At 51.1% G+C, this 24167-nt stretch overlaps 1 protein-coding gene across 2 annotated transcripts in view; it reads left to right on the forward strand.

Annotated features, from left to right (window-relative positions):
- IDE (insulin degrading enzyme) overlaps positions 1–24167 on the forward strand; it is a 996582-nt gene that overhangs the window by 49770 nt on the left and 922645 nt on the right. For both annotated transcript variants that reach the window (XM_086922493.1, XM_086922494.1), the window contains exon 2: positions 8992–9199. In XM_086922493.1, coding sequence (XP_086778619.1) covers positions 8992–9199 — 208 coding nt within the window. The remainder of the gene's footprint in view (positions 1–8991; positions 9200–24167) is intronic.

Below are 24167 nucleotides of genomic sequence, written 5' to 3' on the forward strand. Positions count from 1 at the left end.
GGTCTTTTGCGGTAAAAGCGGGAACATTTTTTAACTCTCTGCCGCCTCACCTTCGCCAGTTGGAATCTAAATTAAAATTCAGGAAAGCACTAAAAACCCTGGCTCTTTAATCGGGCATAAACCCCAGCCGATCCTCATGTGAGCCTGCCGCTAGCGCTGGGACTCCTCCGAAGAGGTAGCCGCCCGCTTTATAAATGGACATTACATTATATTACATTACAGATCTGTGTTCTGTTGGGGTAGCATGGGGAGCCCACTCCGCCACTACCCATCAGTTTCCCTGCAGGCCGACACTGGTGTTTTTCAGCATGTGAGCAGGCATCTTAATTCTCAGGTTTATGTGCTACAGTGGCTGCCACTGCCCCAGACACTGGGGATGGGGCGACCCCAACAAATGGGGTACCTGCTGCCAACAAGCAGCTCGAGAAGTGGGCTCACGGATGCCCAGTGTGATCCCTTTATTTTTAAAAGACAGAATGCACTGTGTCAGTCGCCCCTGGGTAGTTCTAGTTAGAGCAGCTTTTCCATAGGAAACCGAATGTATGGTTTTCTAATAACTTTGGCGCCGTTCTACGAATCTTCCTTAAACTTTCTACAAAAAGGGTTAAGCAAACTTCTCCTTTCTGGAATGTTATGGGCAGTGTCCCCTGTCGTGATGGTGCTTCAGGCGGTCAGAATCCATTTTAACCCAAGACTGGGAAGCTTGCTGTGAAGTTGGCAGGTTCCAATTTTTGGTCACAATTGTCATATATGGTTGTCATTTTGTTATTGAAAAAGTCAGAGAGATCGTTACGGAGGTCTTTGACCCCAGGTGCCACCGTTGCCAATCTCTTCCACTCTCTGCCTTTCACAACTCTATTTGAATTTCTCCCCATCTTCACGGAAACAGCACTAACTGCCCCAAACCTACTTCCATTTTTGAACGCAGCCCCTGCCATGGTACACCACTTTTTCAGCCAAGGATTTGAGCTTCTTGATGCCGTTTTTAGGTTGCTGATTAGCTCAGGGTGGTGCTCGTAGAGGGCTGAATCCCAATCCTGCTCTAAACTTTTCTTTCAGCAGGGATGGTCCCGTCCCGGGATGGGGGTCTATTATGGTGTAGGATAGTGATTTAGAAGCTGATGAGGGCGGGGTCAGTCCAGGTGATCTGCATAGGTTTGTGGACTGTGATGCTGCTTAGGAAAATAGGGCCCATGAAGTGTTCAGCGACATGGGTGGATCTGGTGACGTGATGTGTGAGGCCAAGGCTTTCGAGGAAGAGGGTAGAGTGGGGATTTGTATGGTCATCTAAGTAAATTTAGGTCACCAAATAGGATGTAGGTGCTGGAGCTGATGGTGAGGGGGCCTAGTGAAGCCATTGGCAAAGTATGTTGGTCGGACCCTACAAAAGTTGGATCTGCCTTGTAACTTGAAAGTGAGGTGCTCAATGTAGCTGGGAGCGGTTTCCGTCAAGGTGTTGAAACTGAAGGTGTCCATGAATATAATGGCGGCGACTCATCTGGGCTTGTTTTGACTGCCTGGTCTGAAGATTTTGGAGTTATTGGGGTTGGCTGCAGCAATGTCTTTTGTGGAGGCTGTGTTTAGTCATGTTTCTGTGAAGAAGAGTATGGAGCGTGGTCTTGCTGGCTAGCCCCTATCTCTGCAGTGTGCTAGCTGAGCGAGCAAGTGTTGATTAGCATGCATGTGAGTGTGCAGACATGAGGGGTGGTTGTTTTTTTGACTGTGATAGTGCAGGAGAGGTGCTGGGTGCTGTGGTTGCAAGATTTGTGAGGGTTAGAGGAGGCAGAGTACAAGATAATCTACAGGAGGTGCAGGTGAAGGCTCTTAATGGGTTGTGTGGCGCTGTGCAGCAGCAGCGTGGTGTGCAGTAACCGGGGTTGAGGGGTTGGAGGGACACAGCTGGGTAGTGGTGGGTTAGGGTGAAACTAGGGGTCCTGGCTCTGGGTGCAGTTCGGGCATGAGTGAGAGGTTTCGAGAGAGAACGAGAGGAGCGAGGCCTTGAAAAGCTGCAGTGGGTTGAAAGGCCTTGCTTGGAGGAAGTACCAAGCAGAGGCAAGTTCTTGGGATTATGGCAGTCACCTTCTTAATCCAGGCCTTCCCATTGTATTTCAACCTTGTATGCACATTCAGGAAAAAGTTAGGACTTTGGTAGGTTTCCATTACATGCTATTATTGCTACAACAACCGGCAGAGGCTCTGCATCTACTGTAGTAGTAAGGCTTTAATTCGATATAAAAAATATCTTAAAAGCACCAACATTAGCATTTTACAATTAAAACACAGTAGAAACACAGCTTGGGGCTCTAAAACTCTACTGAATTACAATAAACTTTCCCATTTTACTCTAAAGGACAAATTTAGACAAATTTACACATTGCGGAAGATTAATAATTACCAAGAACAGTTATAGATTAAAAGCTTTAAAATAAGAATTAAACATTTTCTTTCAGCCTTTTTACTCTAATCGTCCAAGCCCAGCTTAAGTATTTGGCCAGGCCAGTGACACACAAAAGACTAGAGTCCGATGAAAGGATACGTAGTGCTACAACATAGTCTCTAGTACCCAGTGCTTTGCACAACGGTTTGAGCCAGTAACCCCTTGGAACTCTATAGGTCGGACAAGCAAACAAGAAGTGCGCCATAGACTCTGTTCCTAGTGTACAACAAGGGCAAGCAGAAGACGTTTGGAATTGGGTTTTCCAGCGTGCAGTAAATTCCCTTATGGGTAGGGTTCCGATCCTGAATTTAAAGTACAGTGCCCTATCTAGGGGTTTATGGATGGTATCTAAATATGGCTCGGTAGACATAACGTCCTTTATCATTAGGAACCTATTAGTTACACTTCCCATCTTAGGTTCACAATTGCGCTTCCTTGAAACCCAATTCCAAAAGAGGTTCTTTATTACTAATTTTGGTGGAGCTGATCTATTCTTCCATGATTCACTAAGACCTAGGTCAAATAGTAGGGACTTAACGTCTTGGAGCCATTTGATGTTTTTGCCAGCCCATAGTAGACATCACCTCTGCCAAGCCTTCTGCATATTTGGCCAGCTCTGGGACCTGCCAGAGCCGCGCCCACAAGAGAAGTGGGCGAAGTTTTGCCAGGTCACTAATGGCATGGCACCCAAGATCCAACAACAGAGGCACCATGGGCGTGCTCTGTGGGAGTGCCATTAATTCCCTTAGGAATCTGTTTTCAGATTTGGCCAGGTGTTCTATATTGCTGGAGCCCCAGAGTTCTGCTCCATAAAGGGCCGCGCTTACCCCCCTGGCCCTGTATATGTCAATTACTGGACCAATAGGTCTGATAGATGTAGAGCGCTATTCCTTTAACAAGGCCCCTGTAACTCTCTTGTGGCCCAATAGCATTCTCTGCACGTGAGGGTTCCACTTCATGGAATCCGAAAGTCGGATGCCGAGATAATCTAATTCCATGACCCTCTCAAGAGGCTCCAAATTTAAAACAGGGGGCTTGCCCAGCTTTCTCGGCGGGTTCAATACCAAATATTTAGCCTTGCTGCTGTTTATCACAAGCCCCCTCGATGCGCAAAAGATCTGGAAGCTATCAAGGAGATTCTGGAGCCCAACTGGGGATTTAGAAAGAAGAAGAGTATCGTCGGCGAACAGGAGAGTTGGAATACGCTCGCCCGCCAGGGATGGTTCGTCAGACTGGATCTTCATTAAATGCTCCACCACTCCGTTCACATAAAGTGAAAACAGAGTGGGGGCAAGGACACATCCCTGGCGGACGCCCCGTCCACCGGGATTCTTCTTGTCTTTTGCCCCTGTGTACCCCACCTTACTTGGGCAAAGTTGCCATCGTGGAGTCGCACCAGCAAAGACAGGATATATGCTGGAATTCCCATCTCAGATAGCACTCCCCAAAGTCGGGCACGAGGCACCAAGTCAAAGGCCGTCTTGAGGTCTATAAATGCCAGGTAGAGGCTTCCCTTCCCCACAAGAACCGTTTTCCAATAGATAAGTAAGAGCCTAAAGGCCTGCTCAATCGTTCCTGTTCCAGATCTAAAACCCACCTGGTAGTCCGAGAGAATCCTGTTTTCCTCAGCCCATAACGAGATTCTCATAAGGATCACCTTCCCAATCACCTTCTGTGTGGTGTCAATCAGGCTGATTGGGCGGTAATTCGCGGGGTCGCCCCTGTCTCCTTTTTTTAAGATAGGGACGACCTCTGCCCCCTTCCAGGACTCGGGAATGGGACCCCCATTATTGATGGAATTAAGAAGGGTAGAAATGATCTTTGCCCATTTACGGGGGTCAGAGCGGAGGAGGTCACCAGGGATGCCATCTGGCCCAGAAGCTTTCTGCGGGACAGCTGCTCGAATTGCGTCCTCCACCTCCCTGTCCGTAAAATGGGTTCCATCCTCGTCCCTTAGGGATGGCAAGCAGGTCTGGAGGGTTAGGGCATTGTGTCCATTCTGGGAGCAAGAATAAAATTTGGAGAAGTGGTCAAACCAGGATGCACCCACTATATTGCAGGTTATGGTCTCCCTGGAGGATCTGTTCTTTGATCTAATAAGATTCCAGAAGCGGGCTGAATCTCTCCCCAGACTAGCCTCCTTAAGCGAGCTCCAGTACTCATTTTCCCAATTTCTTTTGGCCTCAATAACAGCCTGTTTATATTCCTTGCGTGCCAGCTGGATGTATCTTTGGAACCTGCTTTTCACAGCTTTTATCAATAATGTTTTTGCATGCCAACACTTGGATGTATACCACCCCTCCTTAATAGTGGGCCTACAGGGTTTCCTCTGCACGGAGCCTCTGTTTCGGGCTAGGAATAGATTACCTAGTGCTTTGATAGTTTCATTGAATATGTCTGTTACCTCAGACGGGCCGCATTGGACTAAGTCTATTGCCTGCATTTTAACCTGCGCTGCAGACAAGATATCCTCAATATTCTCCATTTTCCCTGGGTCTAAAATAATTTTACACCATTTTAGGCGCCTACCACAGTTGGATGGGGTGACTTCCTTTGTAAGCATGAGTGGCACCATTGCTTGATTTTCGGCTCCCATCCAAATGGGGTGTAAGCTCAGTGAGAGGGGGTTATGGTTGCTATCTGTTGTTGAGCGTACCTCCATATTCACCAGGTAACTCCATAATTTTAGGTCGAGGAGGATGTAATCGATCCGCATGGCATAGTTTATCCTATTGTTAGTGCAAGCCCCAGTCGGATCAGAGATGGTCCTACCGTTTACTGCTCGTAAACTCAATTCCGCGGTGAGCAAATTCATTTGGATCGCACGCTGCGTCCACCTCCGGATCGGGTCAATTTGGAGAGCAGGTATACCTCTCCTAGCATCGTCCTCAGCTATGCCGAGGATATCATCAGCTGCCAGAGGCTCAAAAGTGCAGTTAAAATCCCCAGCAACCAGGATAAAAGCGTCCTGGTTGCAACTCCTAAGTTGGCCTTCTAGTAGGGCAACAATGGGAGACTGGATGCTGCCCTGGGTGCCACGAGCATACACATTGAATACTTTGAGGTCTTTCTCTAACCGACCTCCATATACTGTGACCCTAAGAATATCTGGTGAACTGCAATATATTTGCTTAAAAGTACATCCTAGTGAAATGCTCACCCAAACTAGGAGTCCACCAGATGGGCGACATCTTCCTGTTTTTGAGGGTATAGCCGGCAGATGGTAGGTGGTATAACCCACTTTATAGTGAGGGACTAGACTCCAGGTTTCCTGGAAAATGCAAATAGAATGGGCATCGACTATAGCGTTCCAGTCCGGCAGATCAAGTTTCTTTGCGATGCCCGCTATGTTCCAGGACAAATACCTTAATCGGGCGGCTGGATGCTACTATGCCCTCAGAAGCACGAGGGTACTTTGGGGAAAGGGCGATGTCCACTGACCTGGGTTGCGAACTAGTTTCTCCTTGAAATGAGGGAGCTACAACCTCAATCATTGGTGTCTGCACTTGTAGGGAGGGGCTCTCTCCAGGGTCGTCTTCCAAATATTTAAGGCTACCGGTGGATTCTGTGGGGATGCTCAGCCCTCTCGCAAGGTTGTCTCCCTCACCATAAAAGGAGTAACTAAATGGATTTGGGGAGACTGGAATAGGCCAGGGAATCATTGGTTTTGCAAGTGGTATCAAAAATAGATGCTGGGGTGCCCTGTTGTAACTGTGATACCCTATGTCCTCGAGTCAGAACCCCTCCAGTTACCACGACTGGGATGGCTAATGGACAGGTGTATACCTGTCAGTAGCCATTACGAGCTCCATAAGACTCCAAGAATTGATTCTGGGTACACGCTCGATATGCAAAATGATTTGCATGAGCTAACTCTCTGGTGCTCCCAAGCCTAAAAGGATGTTGGTGATTTCTATGTTCATTGAATTGCACATAGAAATGAACCAGGTCAAAAGTTCCGATCCCACTACAACTATGGTTACTCTGCTGATTGCAGATATACCCAGATACTCGAGGGTCCCTAAAAATAACAAGAATGCAGTCGCCTGGAATGTCCTAACCCTATTCCCAATCCAATCTACCCTCCTCACATTCAAAATCTGACCATCTAAGTAGGCTGGGAGGGGTCTATTGCCATTCAACCAGTACATAGTTTTATTCTTCAGCTCGCAATAAGATTCAGATTTCCCAGTCTCGAGCATTGGAACTACGGTCATAACCACTACATTAGGTTGGCAGCCCGGGGGTAGATTTGCATATGGCGCCACCCGGGCATTGGGAAGTACTGCCCCAGACTTGGGATCTAATACTGGCCCATCACCCCCAGGAACCCCTGTGGCTGTGTCCACAATATTAGCTTCACCCCTAGGATGGGAGGGGGGCCCCTAGGCGGTTCTTTTGCCTTGTTTTGAGAACTAGAAGGCTTGGGTTTAGTTTTTCCCCCGGGGTTTCCTATTTTTGTTTCCGTAGCCTTGATGGTTACTTTAGACAGTACTCTAGGGGCTGGAGAGGCAATTATTCCTACCGGTTTCTGGGAGGGTATGGGCTGAACTGGGGAATTCTGGGGGTGAACATCATTGCTCTGTTGGTTTTTTGACTGCAGCTGGAGCAGGGTTTTGAGGGAGAAGAAATTGTCCAGGGTGGCCTGCTCAAACCGGTCAAGCCTCTCCGTCAGCACCTTAACCCTCTGCAAAATTGGCAGTGTGAATAAGGACAGGATCTGTTCTAGGTGTAATAGGAAGGGAGGTTGTTGGGTGTCCCCTCCACTGATAAGAGTAGGCAGTGTAGGACAGATAACTGGTGGTGCCGCCGCCGCTACTAGCAGTGGACGGCCTTTAGCGGCAACTCCAGGATCCGAATGCGGAGAATTTAGGTCTACTATCCCCCTATGCCCTCTTGGTTTCGGTTTTTTGGTTTTAGTTTTTTTAGAGGTTGGTGGGCCTCCCCCCCCCATAGAGCCACTAGAGGCCCTCTTCTTTTTGTTAGTAGCTAGACTTGTCCATTCCGCGCAGGGGTGTTCAGAGTGTTCAGAGTGCTCAGATACAGCCGAAGACGATGATAGGTCTAGGGCTGATGTGAGCGTTATCTGCGAGGTAGCCCTCTGCAGAGTTGACAGTCTATCTAGGGGGGGCCCACTGCCTAATGCAGTATGTGAGCATGTAATTATCCCTGGACTCCCCTCAATTGATGGTAAATTCCCCGGTTGGGTGCTATCAGAGCCAGCATGCACCTGGATCATAGCTGGCGATAAAGCTCTAGAAAGATGGCCCAGCGACGAGCGTTTGCCTTGTATTGATTCTAGTGAAAGGCGTCGCTCTGTTAGGGCAATCTCTTTCTCCAAAACTGAGAAAGCACGAGTGATGAATTGATCCATTGTTCCACTCACACCTCCCTTTGCCCCATTCCTTCCTGAGCGAGTTGACATTGGCATATGTGAAGAAAATGATCCGCACGATGGTACAAAAATAAAGGCGGACAGTGTCACAGGTAAGACTTGGGACTAGTTTAGGAGGATCCCCCAGCGAATTTACCGTGTCGAGTTCAGTTCAGGTCCAATCTGTCCTGGAGGCGATGAAAAGGGAGGTGGCCCAGCCATCCTCCTCTGGCCTCTGAGGGCCACAGAGGGCCCGCCCTTTGCCCGGGCTTAGCCCGGCGCACTCCCGCGCAGCGGCTACCTCAAACCACTAAATAGGGCGGGTTACGTCCTCTGGGCGGAGCAAGCAGGGAGAGCGGACCAGGTGTTGCCTATGGTCGGGCAGGGACTCCTGGGAGATGGAGTCCCTGCGACAACGCTCGCAGCCCTGATGCGAAGTCCGGAAAGCCTCAGAAGTCCCCAGCACCTCCAACCACGGCAGAATACTCCTCCCGCTGTTCTAATCGGCGCAGCGGCACCCGCAAAGCGGGTGCGGCAAGGTTCAGGCAGGAGAGAAGCAGAGAAAGTCCAGCACACAGCTTCTAGGTCCAGGGTTACACACTGCACAAAGTCTATTAAAGCGATGCATCTACTGTCCATGGAAGAAAACTATGCAAAAAGTGTTAGTGTCCCCACAATGCGGCTGATCATTTTCTACCCTTTATGACTTCAATGATGTTGTCTACAGTGCATAAACAAGACTACAGGTATGTAACTTTGTTTTATTAAATGAAGAACTCCATGACCATACATAAGCAATTAATTGCCCAGAGATTAACACCATTTGCTTGGTATCTTTATTTCTGTGCAGACCGGATACATAGGAAATGCATATTTTGATTAAAATAATTTGCCTTGCGATGGCTAAATAAATTAAGTTGTTTCCTGTTGCTTTTCAAGGCTGTTTTGCTAAATAGAAATCTTGCTTATCAAAGATCTGTTCAGTTTGTGTAGATGTACATGTTTATGAACCTCGGGTGATGTAAGCTTTGCTAACGCAAACATCTCCGGGCTTTTATTTGTTTTTGCCTAAATCCATCATAATAATAATAATAATGGTAATGTATTAATTTCTTTTTAATGCTCACAGATTCCATTGTCAGTAGGCACATGTATTTCAACGTTTATGTTTATATCCTAGGATCTTTGTCTGATCCTCCAAACATTTCTGGCCTTGGACATTTTTGTGAACATATGCTGTTTTTGGGGACAGAGAAGTATCCAAAAGAGAATGAATACAGCCAGTTTCTTAGTGAGCATGCTGGAAGTTCAAACGCATTTACCAGCGGAGAACACACAAACTATTACTTTGATGTGTCACATGAGCATCTGGAAGGGGCACTTGACAGGTAAGCTGGCATTTCACGTTTATTAAATCTGCATGTAGAAGAGCCGAATAGTCTACCAGACATGCACCAACTTTTACAAATGGAATTTAAATGCATGTGCTATCCTTATTTTTTATCTGGTGATTCTTCTGAAAAATTGTTGTGCGAATTTTGTGATTTTAATTGTTGTCCTTTCAAATCCTTTTTGTTGATAGTTAATCTTGCAGGTGAAGAGATGCAAAAAATCATGCCATAGATAGGGCCTCTTTGGGATCTAACTTTCTACACTAGGCACATAATTCACTTGCTTGGTACATTTAGTTCATCATTCAGCAATAAACTTGGATACATATTAAGGCTGTCCAAACGGCTAATTCAGTGTAAATAATGCTCAGTCGAGATAATGCTCAGATCCCAGTAGAAGCAGAAAGGAACTGCATGTGACTAGTGTTTCTTATTGATCAAAGCATAGACCATGGCTGTCCTGTGCTTTGCTGTCCGAATTGAGACATTGACTTGGAATATAAACTGGCTGTTAGAAAATGTTTAGTAAATGCAAACATTTTTTAAGAGTCTGCGTTAGACAAAACAGGATGTTGCATGTATTTGCCCACCTCTCTCAAAATTATTTAATACATTTTAGTTGCAGTATTCTATATAATGTATACTTAAATGGGGTGCCGCTCGTGTGGAGTATTTGCCCTGCTGACCTGCTCGCCACTGTCCTGGCTGGGAGCCAACGAGTGCTTGCCTGGGGAGACACCGCCTGAGAGTCCGGCCGCAGTGGAGGTGAGAGGCGCAGGCGAGCGGGACTGCGAGGACCAGCATTCCATTGGTCATCGTCAGCTGGTTCCTCTTCCCGCCGCGCCGCGCCCCCTCCCAGTGCCGCGCCCCCCCGCCTGAGCCATTACTTAACTCCTCGCGGCCCCCGCTCCGCGGGGGCCGCTCGTGTGGAGTATTTGCCCTGCTGACCTGCTCGCCACTGTCCTGGCTGGGAGCCAACGAGTGCTTGCCTGGGGAGACACCGCCTGAGAGTCCGGCCGCAGTGGAGGTGAGAGGCGCAGGCGAGCGGGACTGCGAGGACCAGCATTCCATTGGTCATCGTCAGCTGGTTCCTCTTCCCGCCGCGCCGCGCCCCCTCCCAGTGCCGCGCCCCCCCGCCTGAGCCATTACTTAACTCCTCGCGGCCCCCGCTCCGCGGGTGCCGCTCGTGTGGAGTATTTGCCCTGCTGACCTGCTCGCCACTGTCCTGGCTGGGAGCCAACGAGTGCTTGCCTGGGGAGACACCGCCTGAGAGTCCGGCCGCAGTGGAGGTGAGAGGCGCAGGCGAGCGGGACTGCGAGGACCAGCATTCCATTGGTCATCGTCAGCTGGTTCCTCTTCCCGCCGCGCCGCGCCCCCTCCCAGTGCCGCGCCCCCCCGCCTGAGCCATTACTTAACTCCTCGCGGCCCCCGCTCCGCGGGAGCCGCTCGTGTGGAGTATTTGCCCTGCTGACCTGCTCGCCACTGTCCTGGCTGGGAGCCAACGAGTGCTTGCCTGGGGAGACACCGCCTGAGAGTCCGGCCGCAGTGGAGGTGAGAGGCGCAGGCGAGCGGGACTGCGAGGACCAGCATTCCATTGGTCATCGTCAGCTGGTTCCTCTTCCCGCCGCGCCGCGCCCCCTCCCAGTGCCGCGCCCCCCCGCCTGAGCCATTACTTAACTCCTCGCGGCCCCCGCTCCGCGGGTGCCGCTCGTGTGGAGTATTTGCCCTGCTGACCTGCTCGCCACTGTCCTGGCTGGGAGCCAACGAGTGCTTGCCTGGGGAGACACCGCCTGAGAGTCCGGCCGCAGTGGAGGTGAGAGGCGCAGGCGAGCGGGACTGCGAGGACCAGCATTCCATTGGTCATCGTCAGCTGGTTCCTCTTCCCGCCGCGCCGCGCCCCCTCCCAGTGCCGCGCCCCCCCGCCTGAGCCATTACTTAACTCCTCGCGGCCCCCGCTCCGCGGGTGCCGCTCGTGTGGAGTATTTGCCCTGCTGACCTGCTCGCCACTGTCCTGGCTGGGAGCCAACGAGTGCTTGCCTGGGGAGACACCGCCTGAGAGTCCGGCCGCAGTGGAGGTGAGAGGCGCAGGCGAGCGGGACTGCGAGGACCAACATTCCATTGGTCATCGTCAGCTGGTTCCTCTTCCCGCCGCGCCGCGCCCCCTCCCAGTGCCGCGCCCCCCCGCCTGAGCCATTACTTAACTCCTCGCGGCCCCCGCTCCGCGGGTGCCGCTCGTGTGGAGTATTTGCCCTGCTGACCTGCTCGCCACTGTCCTGGCTGGGAGCCAACGAGTGCTTGCCTGGGGAGACACCGCCTGAGAGTCCGGCCGCAGTGGAGGTGAGAGGCGCAGGCGAGCGGGACTGCGAGGACCAGCATTCCATTGGTCATCGTCAGCTGGTTCCTCTTCCCGCCGCGCCGTGCCCCCTCCCAGTGCCGCGCCCCCCCGCCTGAGCCATTACTTAACTCCTCGCGGCCCCCGCTCCGCGGGAGCCGCTCGTGTGGAGTATTTGCCCTGCTGACCTGCTCGCCACTGTCCTGGCTGGGAGCCAACGAGTGCTTGCCTGGGGAGACACCGCCTGAGAGTCCGGCCGCAGTGGAGGTGAGAGGCGCAGGCGAGCGGGACTGCGAGGACCAGCATTCCATTGGTCATCGTCAGCTGGTTCCTCTTCCCGCCGCGCCGCGCCCCCTCCCAGTGCCGCACCCCCCCGCCTGAGCCATTACTTAACTCCTCGCGGCCCCCGCTCCGCGGGAGCCGCTCGTGTGGAGTATTTGCCCTGCTGACCTGCTCGCCACTGTCCTGGCTGGGAGCCAACGAGTGCTTGCCTGGGGAGACACCGCCTGAGAGTCCGGCCGCAGTGGAGGTGAGAGGCGCAGGCGAGCGGGACTGCGAGGACCAGCATTCCATTGGTCATCGTCAGCTGGTTCCTCTTCCCGCCGCGCCGCGCCCCCTCCCAGTGCCACGCCCCCCTGTCATACTTAGGTGAACCTGCCCACGCGCATCGCGGGACGCGCGCGGGGCGGCCACCGGGGCGAAGACCGGGCAAAGAGCGGGCCGTTCTAGGCCGTTAGAGGCCGGCTGAGACCGGACCGGGCCACCCCTCTGACGCCCCGGGCCTTGTAGCTCCCCTTACATACTCCATCATGGCGACCAGAACTTCACGAAGTAAGTCTGCTCAACAAGGTACAAGCACTCTGGAATTTTTTTTTCCAAAGACGAGTAACCTAGCTAGTAAATGCTCGTCAATCCCTGAGGCGCACCTCGAGATGGGCCCGGAAAGTGTGTTTCTGGATCAGGGGGATACCTTTTCCACAGACGCTAGTACACCGATCACATTGGATGCCACCCACATGTCATTAATGGACAGCATTGATCAGACGATCGAGTCGGTCCTTCAGCAGTTAAGAACTCCTTTGACGCAGAGGGACAGGAACTCCTCCCGGCTATCTGGGATCTCTGACCATACTACCATTCCGGAAAGCAGGGGAACAGTCCTGCAAGACCCAGGTCAGGCCGACTTGCCCATAGACGATGTAGGCAGCATAGTAGAACACCCCCCCAAAAGGAAAAGGTCCAGGAAAGCAAAGAAGGCAAAGAGGGCCAAAGTCGACACAATAGAGCCAAATCAGACTGACAGCATAGACATTTCTGCTTCTCCTGACCGCAACCTATCAGGGTCCAGGTCGAATCGCATGGGCTCTCCAGCTCCTGCTTCCCTACCCTTGCACACGGGCCCTTTTATTTTTGGTGGGGCAACTTCCACTTCCACTAGCACTGACTCATTAGTCAACACACTCACTGACATTATGAGGAGCTTGTTAACCCCCATTGCAGCTAAACTGGACGCCATAGAGTCCAGACTGAAGGCCTTGGAAAGCAGTCATCTAAGGAAAAGCCCTGGGATAGTCACAAATGTGACTAACCCCCCTCCAGTCCCCCGGGCCTCCCTGGTGAATAGCCGGCGGTCCGCTGCACCGTCACAGGGCGCTAATGCGGTGCTGCTAGGCACGGACGGTGCGCCTGTTCCTCAGGCGCCCCCTTTGTTGCCCTCGGCTCCCAGGCCCCCTGTTCCGGCCCCAAGGAGATCAAAGCAACTTCCAGCGCCACAGACTGGGGGAGAAGTGATCCCTACAAATGGCGCTACTGATGGTCCCGCTCCCCACTGTGATAGGCGCAGGGTGGTTAACCTGCCCCCAGAAGCTGTCCCATACACGGTAATCATGGTGGGAGTACCTGAGTTAACTGGTGATATGAGGGAGCCCCAAGACTCGTTACGAAACAAGGTGATAAGCTGGCTTAGCATCAACAGGCCGCTGCCTCCTAGCCTGAAAGGCGAGGTCCTGATGGCTAGGAGGATCCCTTGGATTGGTCACACCCCAAAGAATAGGGCTGGGGACTGCATCATCATAAGTTTTAAAAGCCCCCACGTAGCCAACTACATCTCTAATTGGCTTGCAAGGCCTGACAAGTCCAACATAGAATTAGTCCCCCTTTCGTACTTCTACCCAAATGCAAGTAGCACAGAGGCAAGGGGGGAGAAGGGGTGGACTAGAGTGGGCTTTGCTGTGGATGGCTCACGCTATAGACCAAGGCACCACCTTCCACATGCACAGGTAAACTTCATACATCACAACAGATTCTCCTGCCTAGATCAGGTCGACTGACTACAAATCAGTGAGACCTCATCTGGCTCGGGAAAGATGGTAGATGAGGTTCTTAGGCGGGTGGGAGAGAGCAGAGCCCCTGCAACTGAACTTGGTCCCCAGGTTAAGGCTAAAGTCAAGGCGCAAAGTCGGGTGGGAATGACTGTAGCCCCTGCAATTGAATACGCCCCGCAGGTTAACGCCAGAGATCGACCACCTAACAGCGGTGACAGTCTGGGCTTACAGGGGACTTCTCACAACATCGGGACTGGCCACATACGGCAACCCGGGGGGGACGAGCTGTCTGGTCCATCTACCATCGTGCCAGGAACTCCTCCACCCATAGTCCCTACGCAATCCCCCACTGTGGGTCAAGGCCCTCTACCTACAGATCAGGGCCTGAGAATTGTTTCGTGGAATGTAGCGGGTATTGCAAACAAGGAGGGCACACCGGAGTGGGACCATCTAGTGGCCAGTAGCGACATCCTCCTCCTTCAAGAAACGTGGGCGCGGGACACTGTAACCAGGAATGGGTTTGATGTATTTGAAATTCCTGCCAAATGGGGTGGGAGGGGGAGGCCGTCAGGCGGGCTGGCAATCTGGATTGCGAGTCACACCGGATGCCAGGCGGAACAGGTACATACGTCCTCGCAGGACATCCAGTGTGTTCGGCTCACATGGCCTGGTAAACCATCTTGGGCCCTTGTGAATGTCTACTCTCGACCAGTTGCCTCGCCAAACGAATCCCCAATCCTAAACGACCTCTCCTCCTTCCTGGGGCAGCTCCCGGGAGACCTCAAGGTGGTGCTTGGAGGAGACTTCAACTGCCACTTTGAACCCCTTGAGGGCATGTCGGAGGGTGCCCTCACGGCTGAGGATGACTACTGGGGAGTCCCACCCTCGTCCTCCCCATATCCCAAAGCCTGGTCCCCCCTTGCAATACAACTTATGTCCCTTACCCTGAACTACGCACTGAGGGCTTGTAATGGGCGTACCCTTTCCGATACTCCCTCAGTGTGCACTTTTAATAGGAGGGGTCACGAGTCGAGGATAGATTACATCATGGTGGACATTACACTCTGGCCTAAAGTCCTCGACTTCAGGGTAATAAACAGGTCAGATAGCGATCATAATGCCCTGTGTTTAAATATCCAGTGGCCTCCCCATGTAGTGGGAAAAGTGGTAGAAAACCCAGGGGGAGATGAGGGGGATTTGGTTCTCGCAACCAGCAGGCGACGGGTTAAGTGGGGAAAACTTGTGAGCTCAGAAGAGGCCATTAGCAAACTATACGGGTTGGCACTCCCAAGGTTTATGGAGGTGGATGCACTGCTAAACGCACCAAGAACCCCGGAATACAATGAGAAACTGGGTGATATCCACCAGGGTCTTGCAAGAGATTTGGCTGAGGTATTCCACCCGCTGGTGCCAAATAGAAAGAAAAAGACCCATGTTCCCACCTGGTATACCTCCTCTTGTAGGGCAGCAAAGTCTGAGCTCATTGCTGCAATAAAAGAGGGGTCTAATAAGGCCAAGGTGCGTGCCCATAGGAAACACTATAAAGCAGTGATGGCGTCTGCCAGGACCGAGTGGGACTGGAATCATTGGCATGATCTTCATGATGCCCTAAAAGTTAGGGACTCCCGTAAATTCTGGGCCCTTGTTAATAATGGCATAGGGGAACTCAAAAATGCAGTAGAACCCAATATTGCCCCCGAGGTTTGGGAGGCCCATTTTGGGGAACTTTATCAAGATACCAATCCTTGTCCTGCCACAGCTCTGGTTGCGCCCTGTGGCACACAGGACTGTGAATTGGAACTATCCCTGGGGGAAGTGGAGGCAGCCCTGAAGCAACTACCAGCGGGGAAGGCGCCGGGTCTAGATAGGCTACCTGGGGATTTGTTTAGGCACCACCTGGACATCTGGGGCCCATACCTTCTTGTTCTTTTTAATGCCATCCTAGGAGGTATGTCAATCCCCGGGTCGTGGCTGGGGGCAGAGATTGTTCCGATCCATAAGAAGGGATCTACTCTGCTCCCCGCCAACTACAGGCCCATTAGCCTAATAGATGTACCCCAAAAGCTCTTTGCGCGCCTCATCCTTAATCACCTCCTGGACTGGGTGGAGGAAAATGACATCATGACCCCCCTTCAGGCTGGCTTCAGAAAGAACACGTCGACCATGGACCAGATCTTCCGCCTTCTTCTCCTATATTGGAAGACGGTTACCATAGAGGGTGGAAGACTGTACATGGTCTTCGTGGATCTGAGGTCAGCCTTTGACCTAGTCCCTAGAGGGAAACTTTGGGAGGTTTTGCAGGAGCTGGGAGTGCCCCCACACCTTCTTAGTACTATCATCAGGCTCCACGAGAACAACTATGCCCAAGTAAGGTGTGGGAGGGATGGTAAGCTCTCGGGCAAATTCCCTGTCCTTAGAGGAGTCAGACAGGGCTGTGTCTTAGCGCCAACCCTCTTCTGCCTCTTCATTAACAGTGTCATTCAACATCTTGACACTGTCGAGGACAATGATGCCCCGGTTTTGGCAGGCAGGAGGGTTCCGGCAATCATGTTTGCTGATGATACCCTCCTGCTTTCCAAATCCCCTATGGGGATCCAGAGGATTGTGAATGGTTTTGGCCTTTTCTGTCGGCAACACGGGTTGGAGGTCAACACAGAAAAGACTAAGTTTATGATCTTTAATCCCCCTGCCAGAACCAGACCCAACCCAAAACTGGGGGAAGTTAGTCTTGAGAGGGTCTCGACCTTTGTCTATCTGGGGGTAACATTACAAGAAAACCTGGCCTGGGACTGTCAGATTGCGAGATCAAGGCTGAAACTATCCCAGCTAGCGGGCGCACTCCTGAAGGTGGCAAATAAATCCACCTTTAAGCCTGTAAGTCCGGCCCTTGAAACCTATAGATTCCAAGCGAAGGCAGCAGCCATGTATGGCAGCGAGCTGTGGGGTTACAAAGCAGGGAAGGCATTGTTAGCGGTGGAAAATACATTCTTGAGACGCCTACTTGCTCTCCCGCAGGGAACGCCACTCCTCCCCCTAAGATTGGATTTGGGCCTACACTCCATCGCTGAAGATCTTTTGTCCAAACCCGTGAAGTTCTGGCACCGGATATGGTCCACTGAGGAGCTGCACCACTACAGACAGGACCTTATCCATGTTCTGAGGTTGAATGGCAGTAACAAAATCCCCTGGCTGGCTTTTATTAAATCTGAATTGTCCAGTTTAAACTTGCCAGACCTCTGGGATGATCCAGTTCAGGGCTGTCAAAGGATCACACGCAAAACACTTGCCCAGCTGTACAAAAACAAAAACTTGGCTGACATGGACAATGCTCATAGCACCGGCACCTTGACGAGTCGTTTTATGGACTCCAAAAATTCTTACCTTTTTGAACCTTTTATGGATTTTATTTTTCCTCTTTTGGCGAGGAAATTGTTTCTGCAATGGAGGTTTGGCACACTCCCCACTAAGGTATTTACCCACAAATGGCTCACTGGGGGTGACAAACTCTGTCCTTGTTGTAAAACCAAGAATGAAGATGATTTGCACATAATGTTTGTTTGCCACGCATACCAGAATCCCAGGAAGCGTTGGATTGCACCGCTGTGCCGAAACCTGGGTTTTCGGGATTACCTACAAGCATACAGGGTTATGAAAACCAACACCCTGGGACACATTGTTTTTGCGGTATCAAAATTCCTAATGGCAGCTTGGTTAATAAGGAAGAAAATGTCCCCCTGAATTGGTGCCACTGTGTTTCCTTACCTCATGCAGACCCTCTAGCCTTTTTATATGTAAATATTGTGTAATATATGCATTCCATTTTACTGTGTATATATGTACTGTATTTTACTGTATCTTTTATGGCCTATGCGGCCGAAATAAAGAATTTTTGGAATTGGAATTGGTATACTTAAATACTAATATGTGGAAAGCTTTGGTATGATACTGTTTGTTTGCTGTGGAAGTTGGCTATTTCATTGTGAAAATGGCAATTCTTTTTGTGTAATAGCAGAATGCATTTGTCCTGACCTTGGTTTCTTATTTAGGAATTTGGGTAGCACAACCCTGTCTGTCTTGCTGAATGACTGGGATTAGTTTACAAATAAGCTAATGGTAATTGAATACTCTCAGCAATTAAAGTGGCAGTCTGAAGCCTTTGATTCATAACTGTAGCAGGGGTCCAAAAACACTGGAGTCTAACCTGGACAAATTGGTCAGATCTATTGGAGCTCTTGAATGGTAACCAGGAGACGCAAATGCAACTGCAGTATAAATCAGAGAAAGATGCTAAGCCACTTGAAAGTCTCTGGTGCCTCGACTATGGGTAGTAGCTAACTAGGTCACTTTCTAAGTGCGATAAGACAGGGCAATTGCTGGCATAGTTGACCAGTATGGAACAGAGACTGACTGTGCCTGATAGCACAGGTCGATGAAGGAAGGGGGGAGCAGTGTTTAGCCAAAGTGAAATGAGTGACTCTTTTTTTGGTACATTACGCAATGCTCTGCAGACCTATGGTTAATTCGGCGGGGAGGTAGTAATTTGGTATAATCCTTTTGTAAGAATTCATGAAAAAAAGTAAGAAAATTTGACCTTGCCTGTCAAGACAGAAACAAAAAAACAGACATGCATATAAAAGTTGTTGGTAAACCAAGTTAAAACAGGGAATGGTAAAGAAAATTAGAAACAAAAGAAGCTGTTCATTTCAATCAATATTTCACACTTTTAACAGTGAGAAGAACATATGTGACAGCTTCACAAAAGCACTGCTTAATTACACTATGGTGCAAAACACATGCAAAACTAGTTTAATCAAAATGAGCAATAGGCTGCCCTTAAGAAAATGCATCTTGAGTTGTAGTACTAGTAAATATTAGCCATTTATATAATACAGATTTTTGAACAGTCCATATTTTTTTGGAAGGCGATTTTTCACCTGCTATGGTTGACTTGGCCAGGGTCATCATTGGGACAGTGTTTAAGGACCATTGTAAAAACAACCTAAAAAGATAATGAAGAACTAGTCCCCAAAGGAAGAAAGTCTCTACGCAATATTGTACCCTCCAAGGAGAAATAGACAAGTTAAAAAAAAAAAAAGGAAAATCTCAAGAACTAAATAGCATGTCCAGAGAGTTACTGGCTATCTTTCAAACCAAGAATCTTCCTGTTATATTTGTGGATGGCCTAAAGTACTGTGTTGTTAGCTATATCTCCAATCAGTGCTCTCGCCTTTGTAATATTTTGGAGTCTAGATACAGCACTCAGACACATTGATAGATTAACAAAAGAAATAGCAGAACTAGCAAAAGAAATCCCCCAAGGTCAAAGTCTAATTAATGCAAGAGCAACACTGAACAATCTAGAAAAATCTATTGCAGAATTTGAAACCATTAACTTAAGTCATAAGCTTGTCAGACTCCAGAAAGAGATACCTAAACAATAAAAAAAATATAACCTACCCCTATTTATCAGATGAATATAATCAAGCGACTGCACAAACCCCATGTAACAGGTTAACAACCTCCTGTCATCGAAAATACCTAAAGTATTCAAACTCGCCAGTTTAGACCTTGGGGTCCAGCACCCACCGTGTAGACAGCACCTGTTTTAGTAGGGCGGGACGTGACCTGGGCAAAAACAGAGGTAGTGGACAAGGCTGTTCACAGCTGCAACCACTGAGTAATTACCAGCCTGGAGAGTGTCAAACTAGGAGTTTGATTTATCAATGGTCAGGCCACAAATGAATAAAATGGCTCCTGTTTTTCACTTGTCAAAATACCAACTGAGCGCTTCTTTGATATGTTCTGAGCCGTGGCTTGATTTTTGTCTCTACTAATCGATCAGACTTCTTAAAGATGAAGTTAGAACTGTTTAACTTTTTTAACAAAATCAGAAAATATTTCTTCTTCAAAAACAAATAATTTTACCAAACATGGCAGCTAATGAATTTGAAACCTTCTTCTATTGGCCTTCATCATCTGCCCTCCCTATGCCCCCCTGAGGATGTAAACTTTGAAAAAACTGTCCTAAGACATGATAACCAAAACGTGAAATTCATCTTAAGCAAGATCGAGAAAGATGACTCACTTACATTTAAAAATACATACATCACAATTAAACCAGCTGTTAATGATGGTGGGATAGTGATTTAAAACACCAATGACTATAATGAAAAAATCTTCAGACAACTTTCTATACCATAGCATTACAAACCAGCATTTACAATACAATGGTATCGTCTTTGTTAAAGTTAGAGCTATTGGCATTGCAAATGTCATTTTTTTCATTTTTTTTTAAAACCGATAAATATATGGTATTGTCACTTACAATCTCAATAGGTAAGCATTAGAGAGTAGTCTAGAGTAATAGCTTAATCTCTCGCAAATGCGAGACCTATTGCATTTGCACCCACATACACACTCACAGCCACACACACAGAACCCCACACACAGTGCCCCCCACACACACAGAGCCCCCCACACACACAGAGCCCCCCCACACACAGAGCCCCCCCCACACACAGAGCCCCCCACACACACAGAGCCCCCCACACACACACACAGAGCCCCCCCCACACACACACACACAGAGCCCCCCCCACACACACACACACAGAGCCCCCCCACACACACACAGAGCGCCACACACACACACACAGAGCCCCACACACACACACACAGAGCCCCACACACACACACACAGAGCCCGCCCCCACACACACAGAGCCCCACACACACACAGAGCCCCACACACACACACACAGAGCCCCACACACACAGAGCCCCCCCCCCCACACACAGAGCCCCCCACACACACACAGAGCCCCCCACACACACAGAGCCCCCCACACACACAGCCACACACACAGAACCCCCCACACAGTGCCCCCCACACACACAGTGCCCCCCACACACACAGTGCCCCCCACACACACAGAGCCCCCCCCACACAGAGCCCCCCCCACACACAGAGCCCCCCCACACACAGAGCCCCCCCCACACACAGAGCCCCCCACACACACAGAGCCCCCCACACACACACACAGAGCCCCACACACACAGAGCCCCACACACACACACAGAGCCCCCCACACACACACAGAGCCCCCCCCCACACACACACACAGAGCCCCCCACACACACACAGAGCCCCACACACACACACACACACACACACACAGCCCCCCACACACACACACACACAGAGCCCCCCCCCACACACACAGCCCCACACACACACACACAGAGCCCCCCCACACACAGAGCCCCCCCACACACAGAGCCCCCCCACACACAGAGCCCCCCCACACACAGAGCCCCCCACACACACAGAGCCCCCCACACACACAGAGCCCCCCACACACAGAGCCCCCCACACACACAGCCACACACACAGAACCCCCCACACAGTGCCCCCCACACACACAGAGCCCCCCCCCACACACAGAGCCCCCCCCCCACACACAGAGCCCCCCACACACACAGAGCCCCCCACACACACAGAGCCCCCCACACACACAGAGCCCCCCACACACACACACAGAGCCCCCCACACACACACACAGAGCCCCCCCCACACACACAGAGCCCCCCACACACACACAGCCCCACACACATACACACACACAGAGCCCCCCCCACACACACAGAGCCACACACACACACACACACACACACACAGAGCCCCACACACACACACAGAGCCCTACACACACACAGAGCCCTACACACACAGAGAGCCCCACACACACAGAGAGCCCCACACACACAGAGAGCCCCACACACACAGAGAGCCCCACACACACAGAGCCCCACGCCCACACAGAGCCCCACGCCCACACAGAGCCCCACGCCCACACAGAGCCCCACGCCCACACAGAGCCCCACGCCCACACAGAGCCCCACGCCCACACAGAGCCCCACGCCCACACAGAGCCCCACGCCCACGCAGAGCCCCACGCCCACGCAGAGCCCCACGCCCACGCAGAGCCCCACGCCCACACAGAGCCCCACACACACAGAGCCCCACACACACAGAGCCACACACACACACAGAGCCACACACACACACAGAGCCACACACACAGAGCCACACACACACACAGAGCCACACACACACACAGAGCCACACACACACAGAGCCACACACACACAGAGCCACACACACACACATAGCCACACACATAGCCACACACACAGAGCTACACACACAGAGCCCCCCACACACACAGAGCCCCCCACACACAGAGCCCCCACACACAGAGCCCCCACACACAGCCACACACACACAGCCACACACACACACACACACAGAGCCACACACACACACACAGAGCCACACACACACACAGAGCCACACACACACACAGAGCCACACACACACACATAGCCACACACAGCCACATAGCCACACACAGCCACACACTCACAGAGCCACACACACAAACACGCTAGCTAGCTCTAAAGTAATTGAAGTGAAGTGCTGATCTTCTATACCTAGTTGTCGGAACCCCACAAGTCTTACCTCTGCTTGTGAAGCGATTCCGCAGAAACGACAGGAGCCACCGTCCCTGTACCCACCAGACCCGCACGGACAGTACCACCCTGTATGGATGAGATGGGATCAGGGAAGGAAGCCAGAAAGGAACGAAACGGCCCGGCCTGTGTGGAGCTTGGGTAGGGTCTTGGCACCAATTGGAAGATAAAGAAGACTACATCAGGGAAAGGCTACCCCTCCCACTTTCATTGCTGACAACTAAACACATACAGAAAGCCTGTTCACCCACGGACTCACCAGCGTAATGCAGACCGTCGTACCTAGGAAATCATGGATGCTCCACGGGCAGGTAACCAAGGAATAGCGCTCCTGCGCGTAGGACAAAGTCAACTGAAGAACACAAGGAAGTAGTGTTCCTTCCGGGCATAAGGAAAGCAAAACAGCGCTCCTGCGCGATTAAAGTACTTAAAGCAAATAAATGGAAAGTACTTGAGTGCAAAAATATAAAGGAATCCTTACAACGCTCTCAGTCCTGTAAGCGTGTATGTACAACAACTGCGCCCCAGCGCGACTGCTGTGAGGCAACTACTAGCGCTCCAGCGCGGCGAGGGTCTAAAGAACAACAGCGCTCCCAGCGCGGTAGATCCGAAATGAAGACAAACAGCGTTCCCAGCGCGGCTGCGGGAACCAGGGAACACAACCAGACAAGCGCTCCAGCGCGGCGAGGGTTCAAAGGGCAAAACAGCGCTCCCAGCGCGGCTGCAGGAAACAAAGGAAAAACAAGCAGACAAGCACTCCAGCCCGGCGAGGGTTCAGAAGCAATACAGCGTTCGAGGCATGTGGGCTGCTGAATTCATATCTGTGCATAGATCGCCGCCTAGTGTTGGGTCCGGATGATTGAACATTGTTGTCCTGGAAGAGTCTTCGAAGTATCACGAGATAGGTGGCTCCTCCCCTGGACTACAGTGCGCATGGGCATCGACTCCATCCTCAGATTGTTTTTTTCCGCCATTGGGTTCGGATGTCTTTGATTCTTGTCGGAATTGATAGAAAACTTTCTTAAGACCAAAAGGTCTTTAGTCTAATACGTCGGTATAGTCTTGCGTTCGGTCTTAGTTCTTCCAGCTCGGTTCCGAGCCGGATTCTCTATACCCGCGTGCTCTCGGCGCGGAAGGCCCAGTCGACGCTCCAGACCCTATCGACTGTCCATCATGGACCGAAGTCCATTCAAGAGATGTCCCGTCTGCAACTCGAAGTATCCCCACATCGACGTCCACCCGGTGTGCAAAAGTGTCTGTCGCCGGACCACGATGAAGCCAAGTGTATGGCTTGTTCACGCTTCAGGTCCAAGAAGACGCTTAAGCTTCGACGAGCTGCGCGCCAGGAGGCCCAGCATGCTGCACCGGCGCCTGTGGACATCTTCGATGCACGGGATGTCGAGGACGAATCTATCCAGGACATTACTGAGTCGAACCCCGCGTCTGACGTAGACTACGACTACGATGCGGATGCAGGGATGTTCGAGGCCGAAGAAGTCGTTGACGAGGTAGGAGACGACGACGGGGCCCTCGGGCCATGGAGGATAGCTCGGACGAAGAGCTTCCTCAAACTGACTCTGGGGCCGTGCCAATTCATAAGGCTCAGGTTGAGGGATCGCCTTCGGGCCTTACCCAAGATCTTACCATGGGTTCTACGGCCCCGCCTTCGGGCTCGGCCACGGACATTGCTGTTGAGCCGCACCCTGGCAAAACGAAACCGAAAGTGAAACCTACGGTCTCGAATCCAGACACTGCGCAGATGCCGTCCTCGAAACCG

Source organism: Lissotriton vulgaris, chromosome 5 (assembly GCF_964263255.1).
Source record: "Lissotriton vulgaris chromosome 5, aLisVul1.2, whole genome shotgun sequence".
NCBI lineage: Eukaryota > Metazoa > Chordata > Amphibia > Caudata > Salamandridae > Lissotriton > Lissotriton vulgaris.